General features: G+C 50.6%; 2 protein-coding genes across 2 annotated transcripts; both read right to left on the bottom strand.

The window, feature by feature from the left end:
• Positions 1 to 12,734: 12,734 nt before the first annotated feature.
• Positions 12,735 to 13,295, bottom strand: LOC140038007 (uncharacterized). Its single transcript, XM_072083197.1, has one exon. The coding sequence runs from the start codon at positions 13,293 to 13,295 to the stop codon at positions 12,735 to 12,737; it is 561 nt and encodes a 186-aa protein (XP_071939298.1).
• Positions 13,296 to 13,617: 322 nt separating this feature from the next.
• On the bottom strand, positions 13,618 to 14,355 carry LOC113736020 (uncharacterized). The gene has a single exon (XM_027262976.2). The coding sequence runs from the start codon at positions 14,353 to 14,355 to the stop codon at positions 13,618 to 13,620; it is 738 nt and encodes a 245-aa protein (XP_027118777.2).
• Positions 14,356 to 15,523: the final 1,168 nt, after the last annotated feature.

Genomic DNA, 15,523 nt, shown 5'->3' with positions numbered 1-15,523 from the left:
GCTTCCACTAAGTGCCACCTTTTATAGATAAATTGAAATGCAACTTCCACAAAGGGGGGGGGGGGGGGGGGGAATGAATGTAAGCCTCTCTTTACCTGATAGGGACATTAATCAGGTAACTAGTGATTTTAACTCTTAGGCCCTCTTCTTTTCCATTGAAAGTGGTAGGAGTTTTTAATTGAAAGTGAAAGTTGATACTAATTTATTTGTGACTCTGAATAGGAACAATAATCATCAACAATTAATGTATTAAATTGAATAAATAAGGTTTAGGCGACAGAATGTCATAATCAATCATCATTTCACGCATTGGATAGCAAATAAAAGAAAAAAAAAAAAGAACATAAAAAATTCACAACAAAAACAGTTATAAATAATTATGTATTTTTTAACACTCAGGGACCGGAGGGTAAAATTGAAGAGAATGATTCAAAACATGATCCTTTGAGCCCTTTTCTTAGGTTTGACAATTATGAAAACCTTAACAATGTAATAGAACCAAAAAGTCACCCGCTTTGTAATTTACAGCCTCTCACATTTAAAAAATGAGAATGAGAAAAGGGAACCTCATGTATGTGTCCGCTAAATTTAAAATTCTGAAGTTTATTTGTCTTATTTTTTTATTTTACTGGATGTCCCTTTCCTAAAATTTCCGAACGTAAGCAAGATTGCTTGCACAGGAAAGTGAAAGCCAGAACTTTAGTATTTTTTTCCCTACTCTCTTGGATTATTTTCTCCCTTAAGCTCTTGGAATATTTTGTGAAACATTTTCAGTGTAAGAATGAACGGGTTCTGAATGGTTCTTTAAGGTTCATACCCTTTGTTTTCTGCTTTTTGCTGTAAATTGTGCATTTTTTGCTTATGTTTTGCACTTCCAAAAGAAAGAAATAATCCATTTCGCCATATCAAAATGGAGTCATGAAGAAGAAGAAAAGCGTGTATTTCAAGTTGGAAAAGGGGTCCGCAAGAAAATATAATTTTTTTGGACGGCTAAATCAATAATAGGAAATTAATTAGGAGAGATCTATGCATGATTGGTTGGGACAAACAAAAGGATCAGATAATTAATGTACTTAATGTTGCAATCATACAAAGGGATAATAGCAAAGATAATGGTATCATTAATTGGTGATCCATCACATCTTTCTAGAGTAAAATATACATCACATTTTTCAAACAAATATAAAATAAAGATACATGCCAAAACTCTTCGCTAATGTGCTTTGATTTAATGTGATAACACCTTAATTAACTAAGTCTAGGTTTTCCTTAATAACGTTTGGAAAATATTATTCAGTGTCTGTTGCACTCTGACTTTTGTATAGGTGACTTGTCTCGTGAGTCATGCTACGCATGGCTGGTGTGCAGGACAATCTACACTGCAATGTATTGTAAGCATTTAGCCTTCATTCATAAAAAAAATCATTAACATTAATCCAACCAAATGGTTTGACCTTGCCAAAGCCGGGTTCATTTAACTCAATTGACACCCTTACCCAAAATGTAATGCAAGGTAGGTCTATTTGTCCACTTAAATTATTGGTGAAATATTTATGAAGAAAAATATATTATACTTTCTCATTTCCATCGTCTTGACCTTTTTGGCCTCAAGCTTTCTTTCTTTTCTTTTTTTTTTTTCTTTTTTAGCTTAAGTGAGAGGTTTCAAATTCAAGATCTTTAACTTACACTCCCTCTCCCAAACTACTTAATCCATCCTTCTCCCTTTCTGGCTTCAAGCTTGGCACGTATTTATTCAATAGTCGACACCTTAGCTTCCTCTCTCATATTCTCCTATTCTCTGTTCTTCTTTACTTGCAACAGCAAACTCCCTCTGTATTTTAAGCTCCCTGGATTTGCCGAAAAAGGATAGAAACAGAGCTAGTCTAAATCTCATAGTGCAACCAATTACAAAATGTCTAGAGGCAAGAAATAATGAAAGTTTGGTCTTATCTAAGCATTAGAAATATCATATGTATACAAGTATCTAAATCTACATATACTGCAACCAAAGTTCTGTTTTGTTTGCAGTTAAATCACATGCTTGGGATACTACGTCACCACATGCTCGGTTATGTATGGATATGGTCAAGGCTTGGATCCAAGAGCTGGCGGCTGGCCCATATCACTTTTGGGTCAAAATTCACTAGTCCAATATGATTACTGAATTACTCAGAAGCCAAGGGCCCAAGACCTTAAACCATTTTCTTTCCTTTCACAAACTCAACGTGGGACTACTACTCCTTATGAATAGTAGGTCGAGCCTCACATTCACCCATACTTAAGGACCTTGCGTCCTTACAAAACCCTTTACAATCCAAACTGTCCATTTAATTATACTCATATTCATACTCAAATTCTGGAAGGGGCCCTCGTATGTGACACGTAGTTTCTTATGCTCCCTTATGTAGCCAAAATCATAATTCAATGACTTAGACTCACCTCACACAGAAATCATGCGAGATTCACTCAAATACTGATTATCGCGAATCAGGTCAAAGAGTTGGCCCAAATAACTTTTAAGTCAAAATTCACTAGTCCAAAATGATTAATATAAATTACTTAGTAGCCAAGAGGCCCAAGTTCTTAAGCCATTTCCTTTCCTTTCACAAACTCGATGTAGGAGTAGGAATCGTAGTCCGGGACTCACATTTGACACCATTAAAATTGTCACACCCAAGCCTGCATCTTACTCAGAATTAGGGTTGCAAACGAACCGAGTCGAGTCGAGTTTTGAGCTAATCGAGCCGAGTCTCGACTAAATTTTATCAAACTCGAGCTCGACAAGCCGGCAATTTTCGAGGTCGAGCTCGAGCTCGAAAAAAATAAAAAATATATATTTTATTTTTAAAAAAATAAATAAAATAATTTTTTTTCTGAATAAATAATAAAATATTAAGGATATATACGTAATTTTACTATAAAAATAATAAATAAATAAATATATATATAATATACGTAATTTTATTATTAAATAAAAATAAAAATAAAAAAATATCGGCTCGCTAACGAGCTTAATATTCTTAGCTCGAGTTCGAGCTTGAGTTTGACTCGAGTCGGTTCGAGCTCGACTCGAGCTTGACTCGAGCCGTTCGCGAGCGGCTCGATTCGTTTGCAGGCCTACCCAGAATGCAACAGCCGCCGTATCTTCAAGAAATAGCTCTCGAGGATATAGGGTATCATTAACTATTACATCATATTTGCGGAAGCAATAAATAGTTAGTGCGGAACTTATGTCTAACACTACAACAAAAGATAATAAAATGACAAATTAACTTGTCTATTGAGCCATACATGCTCATTATTACATGAATAATTCAAAAGCAATATCTATTCAATCATTATTCGACCTTTCCAATAGCAATCTAGCTCTACCAATTCCAATCACTATCCGCAATAAACTCGTAAAACATACTCGCTCACTACATAAAAATGTTAAAGTGGTGGGGTAAGCATCACCATGTTCAGTGAGTAAAACATACCACCCTTGTTGGACCATGTACGTTACATATATATTATTCATATATTTGCAAATTGTTATACAAATAAGCACACAAAGTACACTAAGAGAAGCCAATCTTTGTACATTGGTATAATATATAAACATTCATTAAACATTTATTGGCTCTTAACAGTTACATGTGTTCAACAACGCTTAGTAGTCAGGCTAGATTAATTTATTTTGATATGGTCTCGAACATTGGATTTGAAGTTTGGGGTATAATTGGTTGCGAATGGAATTTTGGTTTTGGCAAGATGAATTTCTTAAAGATCTTAGTAGTCATAAGGATGACTTTATTCTTTTAAGCCTAATTCATTCTATCCAAACCTAGAAAACTCTCCTGAGGATTTCCTTGATGGCTACAATGTGGCTCGTGTACAAGGATTTGTGTGGAACCAAATCTTGGCATCCTATACTGAAGATTATGCAAACATGGGCAATTGATTGTAAGCTTGACCATTTCATGGGATCCATAGAATTTTGCTGAAGAGGTGAACATTTTTCAGTGTTGTGTGGAATTTAACATATGGGTTGTGAGAAACAATTTTTATGATTATGTCGATGGAATTACTTGAGTATGTAAATAAGGTGATTGACAAAGTACTTTTTGTTTTGTTATTGTACAAAAATGGTAGTTTATGACTTTTGAGGAAAAATTTAGACTATTAGGTCTATATTGTTACATGAACAGTAAAAGCCAAGGAGGTAGATGTAATTTACAAAACTTGAGGGGACTCAGTAATTGTCAAAAATCTCAGGGGAGGTTTCAAAAATTTTCCCTATTATAAAGTTTGGTTCCTTCTTTTTCAGTTTTTCTTTTTGGAAATTTTTATCCATCCTGACTGCGTTCTTTCTTTCCTCCTTCGTCAGCAACCATTAATTAGGTTATGTCTTATACATTTTCTGTTGGAACCAAGGCATTTGTTGCTTTTTATGGTGTTTCTTGTAAATGAAAGAACCTGTACTCTAAATATTTCTTTTTTTTTTTTGGAAATATGAAGAAAATTCTAAAAATGTTCTACAAAAGGAGTTGTAGTTCCAATGTTGGATTTTGAAATGGAAATCTTTGCATCTAGTAAATTAGAGCTCTCGTTGAGTTTGCATATGCAAATATCAAGTTACACAAGGATATTTATTTGTTCTTTTAAGAAGGAAATGCATTAATCAGTGACCTCGCATCCATTGACCAGACCAGTTTGTATTCACATTATCAAATACTAAATTTCAAGAAAAACATAACAACATTATGTGGGTGATCTCATGGGTTGCAGAAAGGGGAAGAGTTAAAGAACCCCCTAGTGGCGTAACACTGCATAATTTTGGGAGAAAGGGAGGAGGAGAGAAGGAGGTACCAATGGAAACATAAATTATAGACCACTATGATCCCAAGCAATCCGAAATCCCCAGAATGAACTGGTGACCTTACACCTTATATAACTATGTCAAAATCCCACATTTAATACACAAGGACACGATACTCATTGAAGAAGCGCTGAGCTTCCCCGAGGAGAGCTGACCTGATCAGCTCGGGGTGTCGATGGGAGAGCTGATCCAAGACCTGCAAAACAGAGAAGATGAGCTAACAAAGGGGGCCCGAGGGTTGTCCCCGAGGGCACTCCGACGGCCAAGTTAGTTTTCCGGTGAGTAAGGTTCACGGGAAGTAGTAGCTGTCCAGAGTAAATTGTCAATAGTGAGCCTCCTTTGTACAGTGGATGTGTGTTATTATTTATACCTGCAAGGGAGTCCGACCTCCGCACGACGCGGGACTTGCCCAGTATAGATAGTATCCCGCACTCAGGGGGACTACTCCCGACCTCTTCGGGACGGACCTTCGCCTTCCCTGGGAGCCCTAGTCGGTGCGGCCCAGGGCTGATCCCAGGGGTCTGAGGGCCAAGGCCCAACTCGGTTCTTCCTGGGCTGCCGCGTGTCCGGGTTCAGAATGGGGCCTCTGCACTAGCCCCCTAGATTAGGTAGGACCGTCAGGCAGACCTAATCTATCTCCGCCACGTGGGAGGCCAGAACCGCGCACTACCCTGCCGAGGTCACCTCTGGTACAGTGCTGTCACAGGGGCGCTGCGCCCACGTCCTTTCAGCTGTCCCGCCTCTTCGGTTTTCGTGCCAGCATTAAATGCGTTCACATGGGGGTCGGTTCAAATTCACGCAACCGTTTTCCCTCCACTCTTCCCCCTATAAATAGGGGATGCCAAATTCTCATCTGTCCCATTTGCCATTTCCGCTTCTTCCTGTGCATTTCAAGTTATCACTCTCCCTGTGCACCCACATTTCCATTTTCCAGCAACTTCCGGCGTCCCGCGCCCAGATTCCGGCGAGCCTTCAGTCCTTCTTCTGCCATCATCAGTAAGTCCTTTTTGCGATTCATCTTCCCTCTTTGCAGTGTTTCTTCTGCCTTCTGCCACCTCTCACCTTTTATGTCGGATCATTCCTCCTCCTCTGTTGCTGTAATTTCAGTCCGCCGCAGAGCCCCCCGAATCATCGTTCTCTCCTCGCCCTCACCCTCATCTTCATCACCATCTTCTCCTCCTCCCCCTTCCTCCTCTTCTTTCTCTAGCCCCAGCTTCCACACCTCAGACCTACTTGAGCCTACCGATACCATGAGCTCTCCGTCCGCCCACTCTCCTTCGGCCCAAGCCCTTGAGGAGGCAGCCGAGCTCGACGCGCTCATCGCCCGGCAGGCTACCTCCACTCCCTCCCCAAAATCCCCCCATGATTCCCCTGGCGGAGCCCAGGAGGGAGCCGGGGAGGATAGGGACTCATCTGGGGGGTCCCCTGCTCCCGAGCAGGGGAATGATCCTGAATTCTCCTATGGCTATCCCGACCTGCAGGAGGCCACCCTCTCTCCCCAAGCTGTGGCCGAGCTGGCCAGGGCTTATTCTATTCCTCCGGCCTATGAGCCGAGGGCGGCCGGGCCCGACGACCGAGCCTGCCGACCTCCTCCCAGCTTCGTGGCCATCTATAGGGAGCAGCTCATCGCAGGGCTTCGGCTCCCCATCCCCTCAGCTCTTACTGAGATCCTGAACTACTGGGGGCTCATGATCACCCAGTTTCACCCCACTTCTATCAGGATCATCACCGGATTCCTGATCTACTGCCTCCTCTGCGACATCCCTTACTCCCTCTCCCTCTTCCGGGCCGCCTTCATTCTCAAAGCCTCCCTCCCAGGGTGGTACTACTTCTCCCGTCGTGGCCCCCAGACCAAGGGAGGGAAAGGGGCCCAGGCGCTGTTCTTCGGCCTCCCCTCCTCCGTGAAGGATTGGAAGGAGAACTTTTTCTTTGTCAGATCCACACATTTTCCCCCCAATGTGTGGAAGGTTGGGGGAGTCAAGGCCGACTCCTATCCGGAGGACCTGGACTACGAGACCCTCGGCCAGCTGTTGGGTTCCAAGGTGAAGCTCGATGTCACCAAGATCTCCACTGAGCAGGTCTCCGCAGCCGGGCTGATGGGGACGTTGTCCAGATCCTCTGGGGGAGTAGCGGCCCCCCAACCCAAACTTGACACCTGTAACGCTGGCTCTGCCCCTGTCACATTTCATAGTGTATAGTCTTCCTTTTTTACCTTTAACTGTCTTGCGTTTGGCTGACCTGGTGGCGTTCATTGCAGTGAGGAAGCTCTCCCAGCTACTGGGCGCACCCCTCGAGGAGGCCACTCCCGACCCCCAGCTTGAGGCTGCTCGGGGGGCCCCAGGTGGGGCTTCCACCCCGGGGGGCGGCTCGGCCCCCAAGAAAGAGACGTCACAACCCTCCCCCTCCAAGCAGGCCGCCAACAAGAAGAAAGCGGCCGGGCAGAAGAGGGGCAGAGGGGACGAGCCCTCCCAGGCCGGGCAGAAGAAGCTTGCCCTGGCCGCGCCGCAGCCGCTCCCCCTGGCGACCTCCGGGGGCCCAATCCACGTGGGCGTCGGCTCCGCTGAGGAGCACGCCCAAGAATCGCCTCCCCCGAGCTTGTGGCACTTCCGCCACATCCTTCCCAAGAAGCCGGGGCAGGCCCCTACCATGCACGACCCCCGCCACTTTTGCCCGCCTTGGGGGCTGTCCATCAATGACCGGGCCCAGTTCCCGGATGTAGCTCGGGAGCTGATGGTGGGCTCGGTCCTCCCGCAGGACAAGAGGTGGATGGAGCTCGCCACCCCAGCAGAGCTCCAGGACATGTATTTCACCGCCCAGGCCCAAGTAAGTCCTTGAGCCCATGAGCCGGTTTCACACCTATGTTTTGGCTGAGTATCGCGTCGTGCTGACCTGTTTTTCCTCTTCCGCAGGCCAACGCCGCCGGTGCTGCCCTGGTGACCCGCTTCTCCGAGCTGTCTCCCGACTTGGAAAAACTGCGGAAGAAGAACCTGGAGGCGGAGAGGAAACTTTCCCAGGCCCTCCAGGAGGCCAGCTCCCTTAAGGCCAAACTAGACAAGGCCGAGAAGGAGCTGGACGCCGCCCAGGTCTAGCTCGCCTCCACCAGGTCGGAGCTCGACCAGGAGAGGGCTGGTGTGGCCAGACTGAAGGAGGAGCATGCCGTAGAGCTCTCCGGCACCGTCAGCCGAGAGCGGAAGAAGGCTGTTCGGGAGTTCATCTCCTCCGATCAGTTCGAGGTGGACATCGCCCTCCTCAACCAACCCATCCTCCAGGTTGGCTCTACGCGGGCCCTGACCCAGGTGCAGGACCTCAACCTACCCGGCTTCAACGTGGCGGACTTCAAGGACTACGATCCTGCGGCCGAGGATAGGCTGGACTGGCTCTTTGATGGGTACCGGAAAGGGCATGCCCTGAAGAGCTTGGTCCGCCGAACCGACGTAGGAGCAGACCTAGAGGAGGTTCCCCTGGAGGAGGACGGGTCTCCAGGCAGAGCTGCCGGGAAAGAGCCGGTGGCCTAGGGCGGTGGCCACTCCAGAAACCCTTTCTGTCTTTTTGTAAGGATGTGACCATGCTCCAGTTGAAAATGCTCTTGGAGGTCCATCCAGAACGGAAGGGGTTTCCTGCTTCCGGGCTCCTGAATAGCCTTCACCATACGCCTCTCAACATGCTTAAGGTGTACTTTCAGCTTCCACCCCGGTCGGGCCACCAGCAGGTAGAACAGACATCGAAGGAGATTACCAACTCGAAAATTTTGCGGTAGATAGGCAGGGCGCTTTGTAATAGATAGACAGCTCGGAAGCTTTGTAATAGATAGGCAGCTCGGAAGCTTTGTAATAGATAGGCTTGCAATGTATAGACAAGATTTCGAAGAGTTATTTTCTTCTTTCCTTGCCCACTCGCAATGCTATGTGCCGACCTCCGGGGTCGAACACCTCACACCTCACCCCTTGGGGCTGAGTGCTTTAAATATTAAGCGCGTCCTTGCCGACCTCCTGGGTCGAACACTTCACACTTCCGACCGAGTACTTTAAGCGTTAAGTGCGTTCTTGCCGACCTCTTGGGTCGAACACTTCACACTTCATTAAGCGCGTTCGTGCCGACCTCCTGGGTCGAACACTTCACACTTCAGAGTATTTTAAGCATTAAGTGCGTTCTTGCCGACCTCTTGGGTCGAACACTTCACACTTCATTAAGCGCGTTCTTGCCGACCTCCTGGGTCGAACACTTCACACTTCATTAAGCGCGTTCGTGCCGACCTCCTGGGTCGAACACTTCACACTTCATTAAGCGCGTTCGTGCCGACCTCCTGGGTCGAACACTTCACACTTCACCCCCAACTACCCCTAGCCCCCCACTAGGACATTGAGCGAGGGAATGCTGAATGTGCTAGTGTAAGGTGCAGGCTTGAAAATTGTAAAATGAAACAAGTACAAGTGAAAATGAAAACGAGCTGTGATTGAATGAGAAAACAAAAATTCGGATTTCAGAGAACAGGCCACTGAACACCCTGGTTTAACCTACGCTACAAACAACCGCAAATTGGAGAAGTGCCAAGTCCGAGGTACTTCAGATCCATCCATCTTAGCGAGCTTGCAATAACCAGCTCGGCTCGCCTCAAGGACCTTGTAGGGGCCCTCCCAGTTTGGGTCGAGCTTGTTGGAGCCGTGTACTCGGCTTATCGAGTTCTTCCTCAGGACGAGGTCTCCGGGCAGGTACTGCATAGTCCTCACTTTGGCGTTGTGATAGCGGGCGAGCTGGCTTTTATACTTAGCCATCCGAACAGCCGCTTCGTCCCGCCTGGCTTCGAGCATATCCAAGTTGAACCTGAGCTCCTCCTCGTTGGAGGTTGCCACGAAGTTCTGTGTTCTAGGTGAAGGAAGACCGACCTCCGCGGGCACCACCGCCTCTACTCCATAAGTTAGGGAGAACGGGGTCTCTTGGGTGGCCGTCCGGGGCGTAGTGCGGTAAGCCCAGAGGACACTGGGGAGCTCATCCAGCCAGCTCGATTGGGCGGATTCCAGTCTAGTCTTCAACCCTTGCAGGACAGTTCGGTTAGCGTTCTCCACCTGGCCATTGGCCTGGGGGTGACCAACCGACGTGAAGTGTTGGTTGATTCCGAGCTCGGCGCACCAGCTGCGGAAAGGGTTCTCGGCCAACTGGCGGCCGTTGTCGGATATTAGGACATGCGGAATCCCAAACCGGCAAACTATGCTCTTCCAAAAGAATTTCAGAATTACCTTCCCCGAGATAGAGACCAGGGGCTCCGCTTCCACCCACTTTGTGAAGTAGTCTATTGCTACCACGAGGTGCTCATATCTTCCCGGGGCTCGGGGGAAGGGACCCAGGAGGTCTATCCCCCATTGAGCGAAGGGCCAAGGACTGTGGATAGGGACCATCTCCCGAGCTGGCTGATGGCGCAGCGAAGCGTGCACTTGGCAGGCTCGGCATTTCTGGACCAGATCTGCTGCGTCTCGAAAGACTGAGGGCCAATAGTAGCCCAAAAGGAGGCACTTTTTAGCCAGCACTCGGGACCCCACATGGGCCGCACATATTCCTTCATGGACCTCGCGCAGGACGTAATCACCTTCCTCGGGCGTCACGCACTTTAGCCAGGGGGACAGGTACGACCTCCTGTAGAGGGTTCCCCCGACGTAGGCGTATTTGGCAGCTCTGAGCTGGATTCGTCGGGCCTCAGCTTTGTTTTCGGGGAGGTCACCCGAGCTGAGGAAGTCGACGAGGGGCGTCATCCAGGTGGCCGAGCTGTCTATAGCCAGGACCTGGACCTGATCGATACTTTTCTGCTTTAGCACTTCCACCAATACCTCTTTGCTCAGGTGGGCAAATGAGGAGGATGCCAGCTTTGAAAGGGCGTCTGCCCGCTTGTTCTGGGACCTTGGCACCCGCTCGATTTCGAACGTTTCGAACAAGGCCACCGCCTCTCGTACCTTGGTCAGGTACTTCTTCATAACCTCGTCCTTGGCTTCGTACTCCCCAAGGACTTGAAGGACGACGAGCTGTGAGTCGCTCCTGACCTGGATCGCGGTTATTCCCATCTGGTGGGCTATCCGCAATCCTGTGAGCAGGGCCTCGTACTCGGCCTCGTTGTTGGACGCGGGGAAGTCCAATCGGAGGGCGTAGGTCAGCTCTTCCCCGGTAGGTGAAATAAGTAGCAGACCTGCCCCGCTTCCTTCCTTGCTGGAGGTTCCGTCTACGAACAACACCCAGGGCTCCTTCTGCAGCAGCTCCTCGTGCAGGGGGCTTAGCTCGGTTAAGCTCAAACTAGCCCCCTCAGCAAGGAAATCCGCCAAGGCCTGGGCCTTGATGGATTTGCGGGGCTGATAGCCGATGTCGTGTTCGGCTAGCTCGACAGCCCATTTGGTCATTCTGCCCGAGACCTCTGGTTTGGTGAATATCTGACGCAAGGGCTGGTCAATCAGGACTACAATGCTGTGAGTTTGGAAATAGGGGCGGAGTTTGCGAGCAGCGTGTACCAGGGCCAGGACCAGTTTCTCGGCCGGCGAGTATCGCGTCTCTGGCCCCTGGAGAGCTCGGCTGACGTAGTACACCGGCCTCTGAGCCCCCCCATCCTCCCGCACCAAGACCGCACTAACGGCCTCGCTGCAAGCGGACAGGTATAGGAATAGGGTCTCCTCCGGCTCCGGGGCGGTCAGGGTTGGCAGCTCGGCCAAGTATTTTTTCAGGTCGGTGAAGGCTTTTTGGCACTCCTCCGTCCAATGGAAATCCTTAGGCGCTTTCAAGACACGAAAGAAGGGTAGCCCTGGGACCGTGGAGCGCGAAAGGAATCTACTCAGGGCGGCCATTCTCCCAGTGAGCCGCTGAACTTCCTTCACGTTCCTTGGAGGAGTCATGTCCATGATTGCCTGGAGTTTATCCGGGTTGGCCCGGATTCCGTCTCGGGACACCAGAAAACCGAGGAACCTTCCCGATCTGACCCCAAAAGTGCACTTCTTCGGATTTAGGCGCATCCGGCTCTTCAGTAGAATGTCCAGGACCTCCCGCAGGTCGGGTATGAGGCGCTGGTCAGTTCGACTTTTGACGATCATGTCGTCAACATAAACCTCCATGCTTCTGCCGACCTGGTTTTGGAATAACTTGTTCACCAGGCGCTGGTAAGTTGCTCCCGCGTTCTTCAATCCGAAGGGCATGGTCCTGTAGCAGTAGGTTCCCTCCTCGGTGATGAAGGAGGTCTTGTCCCGGTCCTCCTCGGCCATCTCTATCTGGTGATATCCCTTAAAGACGTCCAGAAAGCATAAAACGTCAAAGCCCACAGTAGAATCTACTAACCTGTCAATTCGAGGCAGGGGAAAGCAGTCCTTCGGGCAGGCTTTGTTGAGGTCCGTGAAGTCTACGCACATCCTCCAGGTCAGGTCCTCCTTCTTGACCAGGACGGGATTGGCCAGCCAGGTCGGGTAGTAGACCTCCAGGATGATCTTGGACTCCAGCAACTTACCGACCTCCGCCTTGATCACCTCATTTCTCTCAGGGGCGAAACTCCTTTTCTTCTGCTTTACCGGCTTGAAGCGAGGGTCCACGTCGAGGTGATGGACTGCCAGGTCCGTAGGGATCCCGGGCATGTCATCCACCGTCCATGCGAAGACCTGGGAGTATTCCCTCAATAAGGCCTTCAAGCCTTCCTTCTCGTCCGCTGGCAGCAATGCCCCGATGCGGATGACCTGGTCGGGCCGTTCCTCCCTCAAGGGGAACTCCTCAATCTCATCCTGGGTGCCCAGGTATTGGGCCTCATCCCCTGGGATGTAGGGCTCCAAACAGGTTGTCTGGGCGACCACCTTCTCCTGCCCCCGGAGAGTGGCCAGGTAGCAAGCCCTGACTACCTCTGGGTCGCCGTGCATCTCGGCTATCCCTCCGGGAGTGGGTAGCCTGGGATGTAGGGCTCCAAACAGGTTGTCTGGGCGACCACCTTCTCCTGCCCCCGGAGAGTGGCCAGGTAGCAAGCCCTGGCTACCTCTGGGTCGCCGTGCACCTCGGCTATCCCTCCGGGAGTGGGGAACTTGACGCTGAGGTGGAAGGTAGAGGGAATAGCCCGGAGGGCGTTCAAAGCAGGTCTCCCCAAGAACACATTGTACGGGGACGACTGCTTGACCACCACGAAATTAACGGGAACGGTCCGACACTTGGGAGCCTGCCCTACTGTGACCATCAGGGTGATCATCCCTTCCGAACTGATGGGTGGTCCGGTGAAGCCCACTAGAGGTGTCCGGACCGGGGTCAGCTGGTCATCCCTTAGCCCGAGCTCCTTGAACATCCGATAGAACATGATATCAACCGCGCTACCCTGGTCGACATATACCTTCTTCACCCGGTAGTTGTTGGTAACAATGTCTATCACAATGGCTTCGTGGTTCCCGGAAGCCAAGGGAACCGTATCCCTTGGTCCGAAGGTAATCTCCTCGTCCATGCGCAGACGCTTCAAGGAGTCGTCCCCTTCGGGGGGTGGCCGCTTATTCTTCCGAGCTGCATGACTGTCCCCCCCCGTGGGACCTCCCGCGATGGTGTTTATCACTCCCGCCAGGTTCTGGATGTCCTGGTCGGGAGAGTGGTTCCGAGGAGCCTCACGCCGCTCTGGGCGGTCGCGACGCTGTCCCTCGCGCCTGTCTCCGTAATGGTTGCGTCCGAACTCCTGACCTGGTCGGCGTACGAACCGACCTAGAAAGCCACGTTGGATCAGGTCCTCGATCTCCTTACGCAGGGCCCAGCACCCCTCCGTGTCGTGTCCGACGTCACGGTGGAAGGCGCAATATCGGTCTTGGTTCCTTTTGTTCCGGGGCGTCCCCATCTTGGGCGGCCGATCTCCCAGCCCTTCCGCCTCCATAACGGGCTCTAGGCCGTGTTAGAGGGGTGTAGGTCTTCTCTGAGAGTGGTGGCAGAACAGGGGCCTTCTCCTTCGAGAGCCGATCAAAGACGTTTTTCTTGGCCGGGGCCTCCTTGCCCTCTGGGGGGTTGGTCCGGCCTTTGCGATCTCCGATCTCCCGATCTGATTCTTTCTTTAGGCGACCTGCCTCCTCCGCATTAGCAGTCTCGTGCGCCCTGCGTAGGAGCTCTTCCAGGCTTACGGGAGGCTTCTTGGCCAGGTCGTAGAAAAGCTCCTCCACCCTGAGCCCGTTTGTGAAGGCGGCAATCACCACTTTTTCGTCCTTATCCCTGACCTGCAGGCCCTCCGCATTGAAGCGGGTCATGAAATTCCTCAGTGACTCGTCGGGCCTTTGCCTGATGGACATCAGGTGGGTTGCGTTCCTCGCGTAAACCTTCGAAGAGACGAACTGGGCTGCAAACTGCCGGGCCAGCTCGGGAAAGCTCCGTATGGACCCCGGTTTCAGTCCCTGGAACCAGAGCCGCGCCTTCCCCTTTAGGAACATAGGGAAGGTCTTGCAGCGAACCTCATCCGCGGCGGTTTGCAGGCGCATATGCGTCAGGAATACCGAGAGGTGGTCTTCCGGGTCTGTAGAGGCATCGTACATCTCGATGCTCGGAATCTTAAACCTCCGGGGTAGGGGGTAGTCCTCTATCTCTCAGGTAAAGGGCGAGGTTGCATAATTGTCCTCGTATGGCCGGGGCCTCAAGATCTGCTCGAGCTCATCCCGAGCAGGGTCCAGATAAAGGGGGTCGCGGGGCCGGCTCTTGGCAGACCGAGCAGGGGAACGCTCGAACCCATTCCGTGTGGGCTTCCTCGGAGAGGGGTCTCTGGGATGGCTCCTCGCGGACCTGTCGCGGGAATACCTCTCGCTGTCCTCGACCACCGAGGCTCGGGGACGGGGAGGAGTCCGGGGTCGCTTCCTCCTAGGGGGCTGGTCTCGCGACTCATCCTCCGAAGGATCAGGGGGTAACTCCTTCTCCTTCCCCTTGGCCTTGGAGGTCTGTGCACCCCCAGCCCCCTCTCCCTCCTTCGCCTGCCGGATTATATCCTCCAGCATGGGGAGATTCTCCGTCACAAACTGGAAGATCTGCTGCCTCCGCTCCCCTGAAAGGGCTGAGCCACCGGCGCCCTGGGACGCCCCAGCCTCTTTCCGCTGGGACCCCTCACCGCCCCCAGGGCCGGTGCTCTCTGCCGTACGCTTGGATCGCGTCCTGACCATCAACACAATCTTACTTACCTTACGGTTCCCACAGACGGCGCCAACTGAAGAAGCGCTGAGCTTCCCCGAGGAGAGCTGACCTGATCAGCTCGGGGTGTCGATGGGAGAGCTGATCCAAGACCTGCAAAACAGAGAAGATGAGCTAACAAAGGGGGCCCGAGGGTTGTCCCCGAGGGCACTCCGACGGCCAAGTTAGTTTTCCGGTGAGTAAAGTTCACGGGAAGTAGTAGCTGTCCAGAGTAAATTGTCAATAGTGAGCCTCCTTTGTACAGTGGATGTGTGTTATTATTTATACCTGCAAGGGAGTCCGACCTCCGCACGACGCGGGACTTGCCCAGTATAGATAGTATCCCGCACTCAGGGGGACTACTCCCGACCTCTTCGGGACGGACCTTCGCCTTTCCTGGGAGCCCTAGTCGGTGCGGCCCAGGGCTGATCTCAGGGGTCTGAGGGCCAAGGCCCAACTCGGTTCTTCCTGGGCTGCCGCGTGTCCGGGCCCAGAATGGGGCCTCTGCACTCATCATAACGCAATATTTCACCATTTTAAAAGTTT

The sequence above is a fragment of the Coffea arabica genome, chromosome 3c (genome assembly GCF_036785885.1).
Source record: "Coffea arabica cultivar ET-39 chromosome 3c, Coffea Arabica ET-39 HiFi, whole genome shotgun sequence".
NCBI classification, from domain to species: Eukaryota; Viridiplantae; Streptophyta; class Magnoliopsida; order Gentianales; family Rubiaceae; genus Coffea; species Coffea arabica.
Note: the sequence above shows the minus strand (reverse complement) of the source record. Positions and strands in the feature narration are given on the sequence as shown.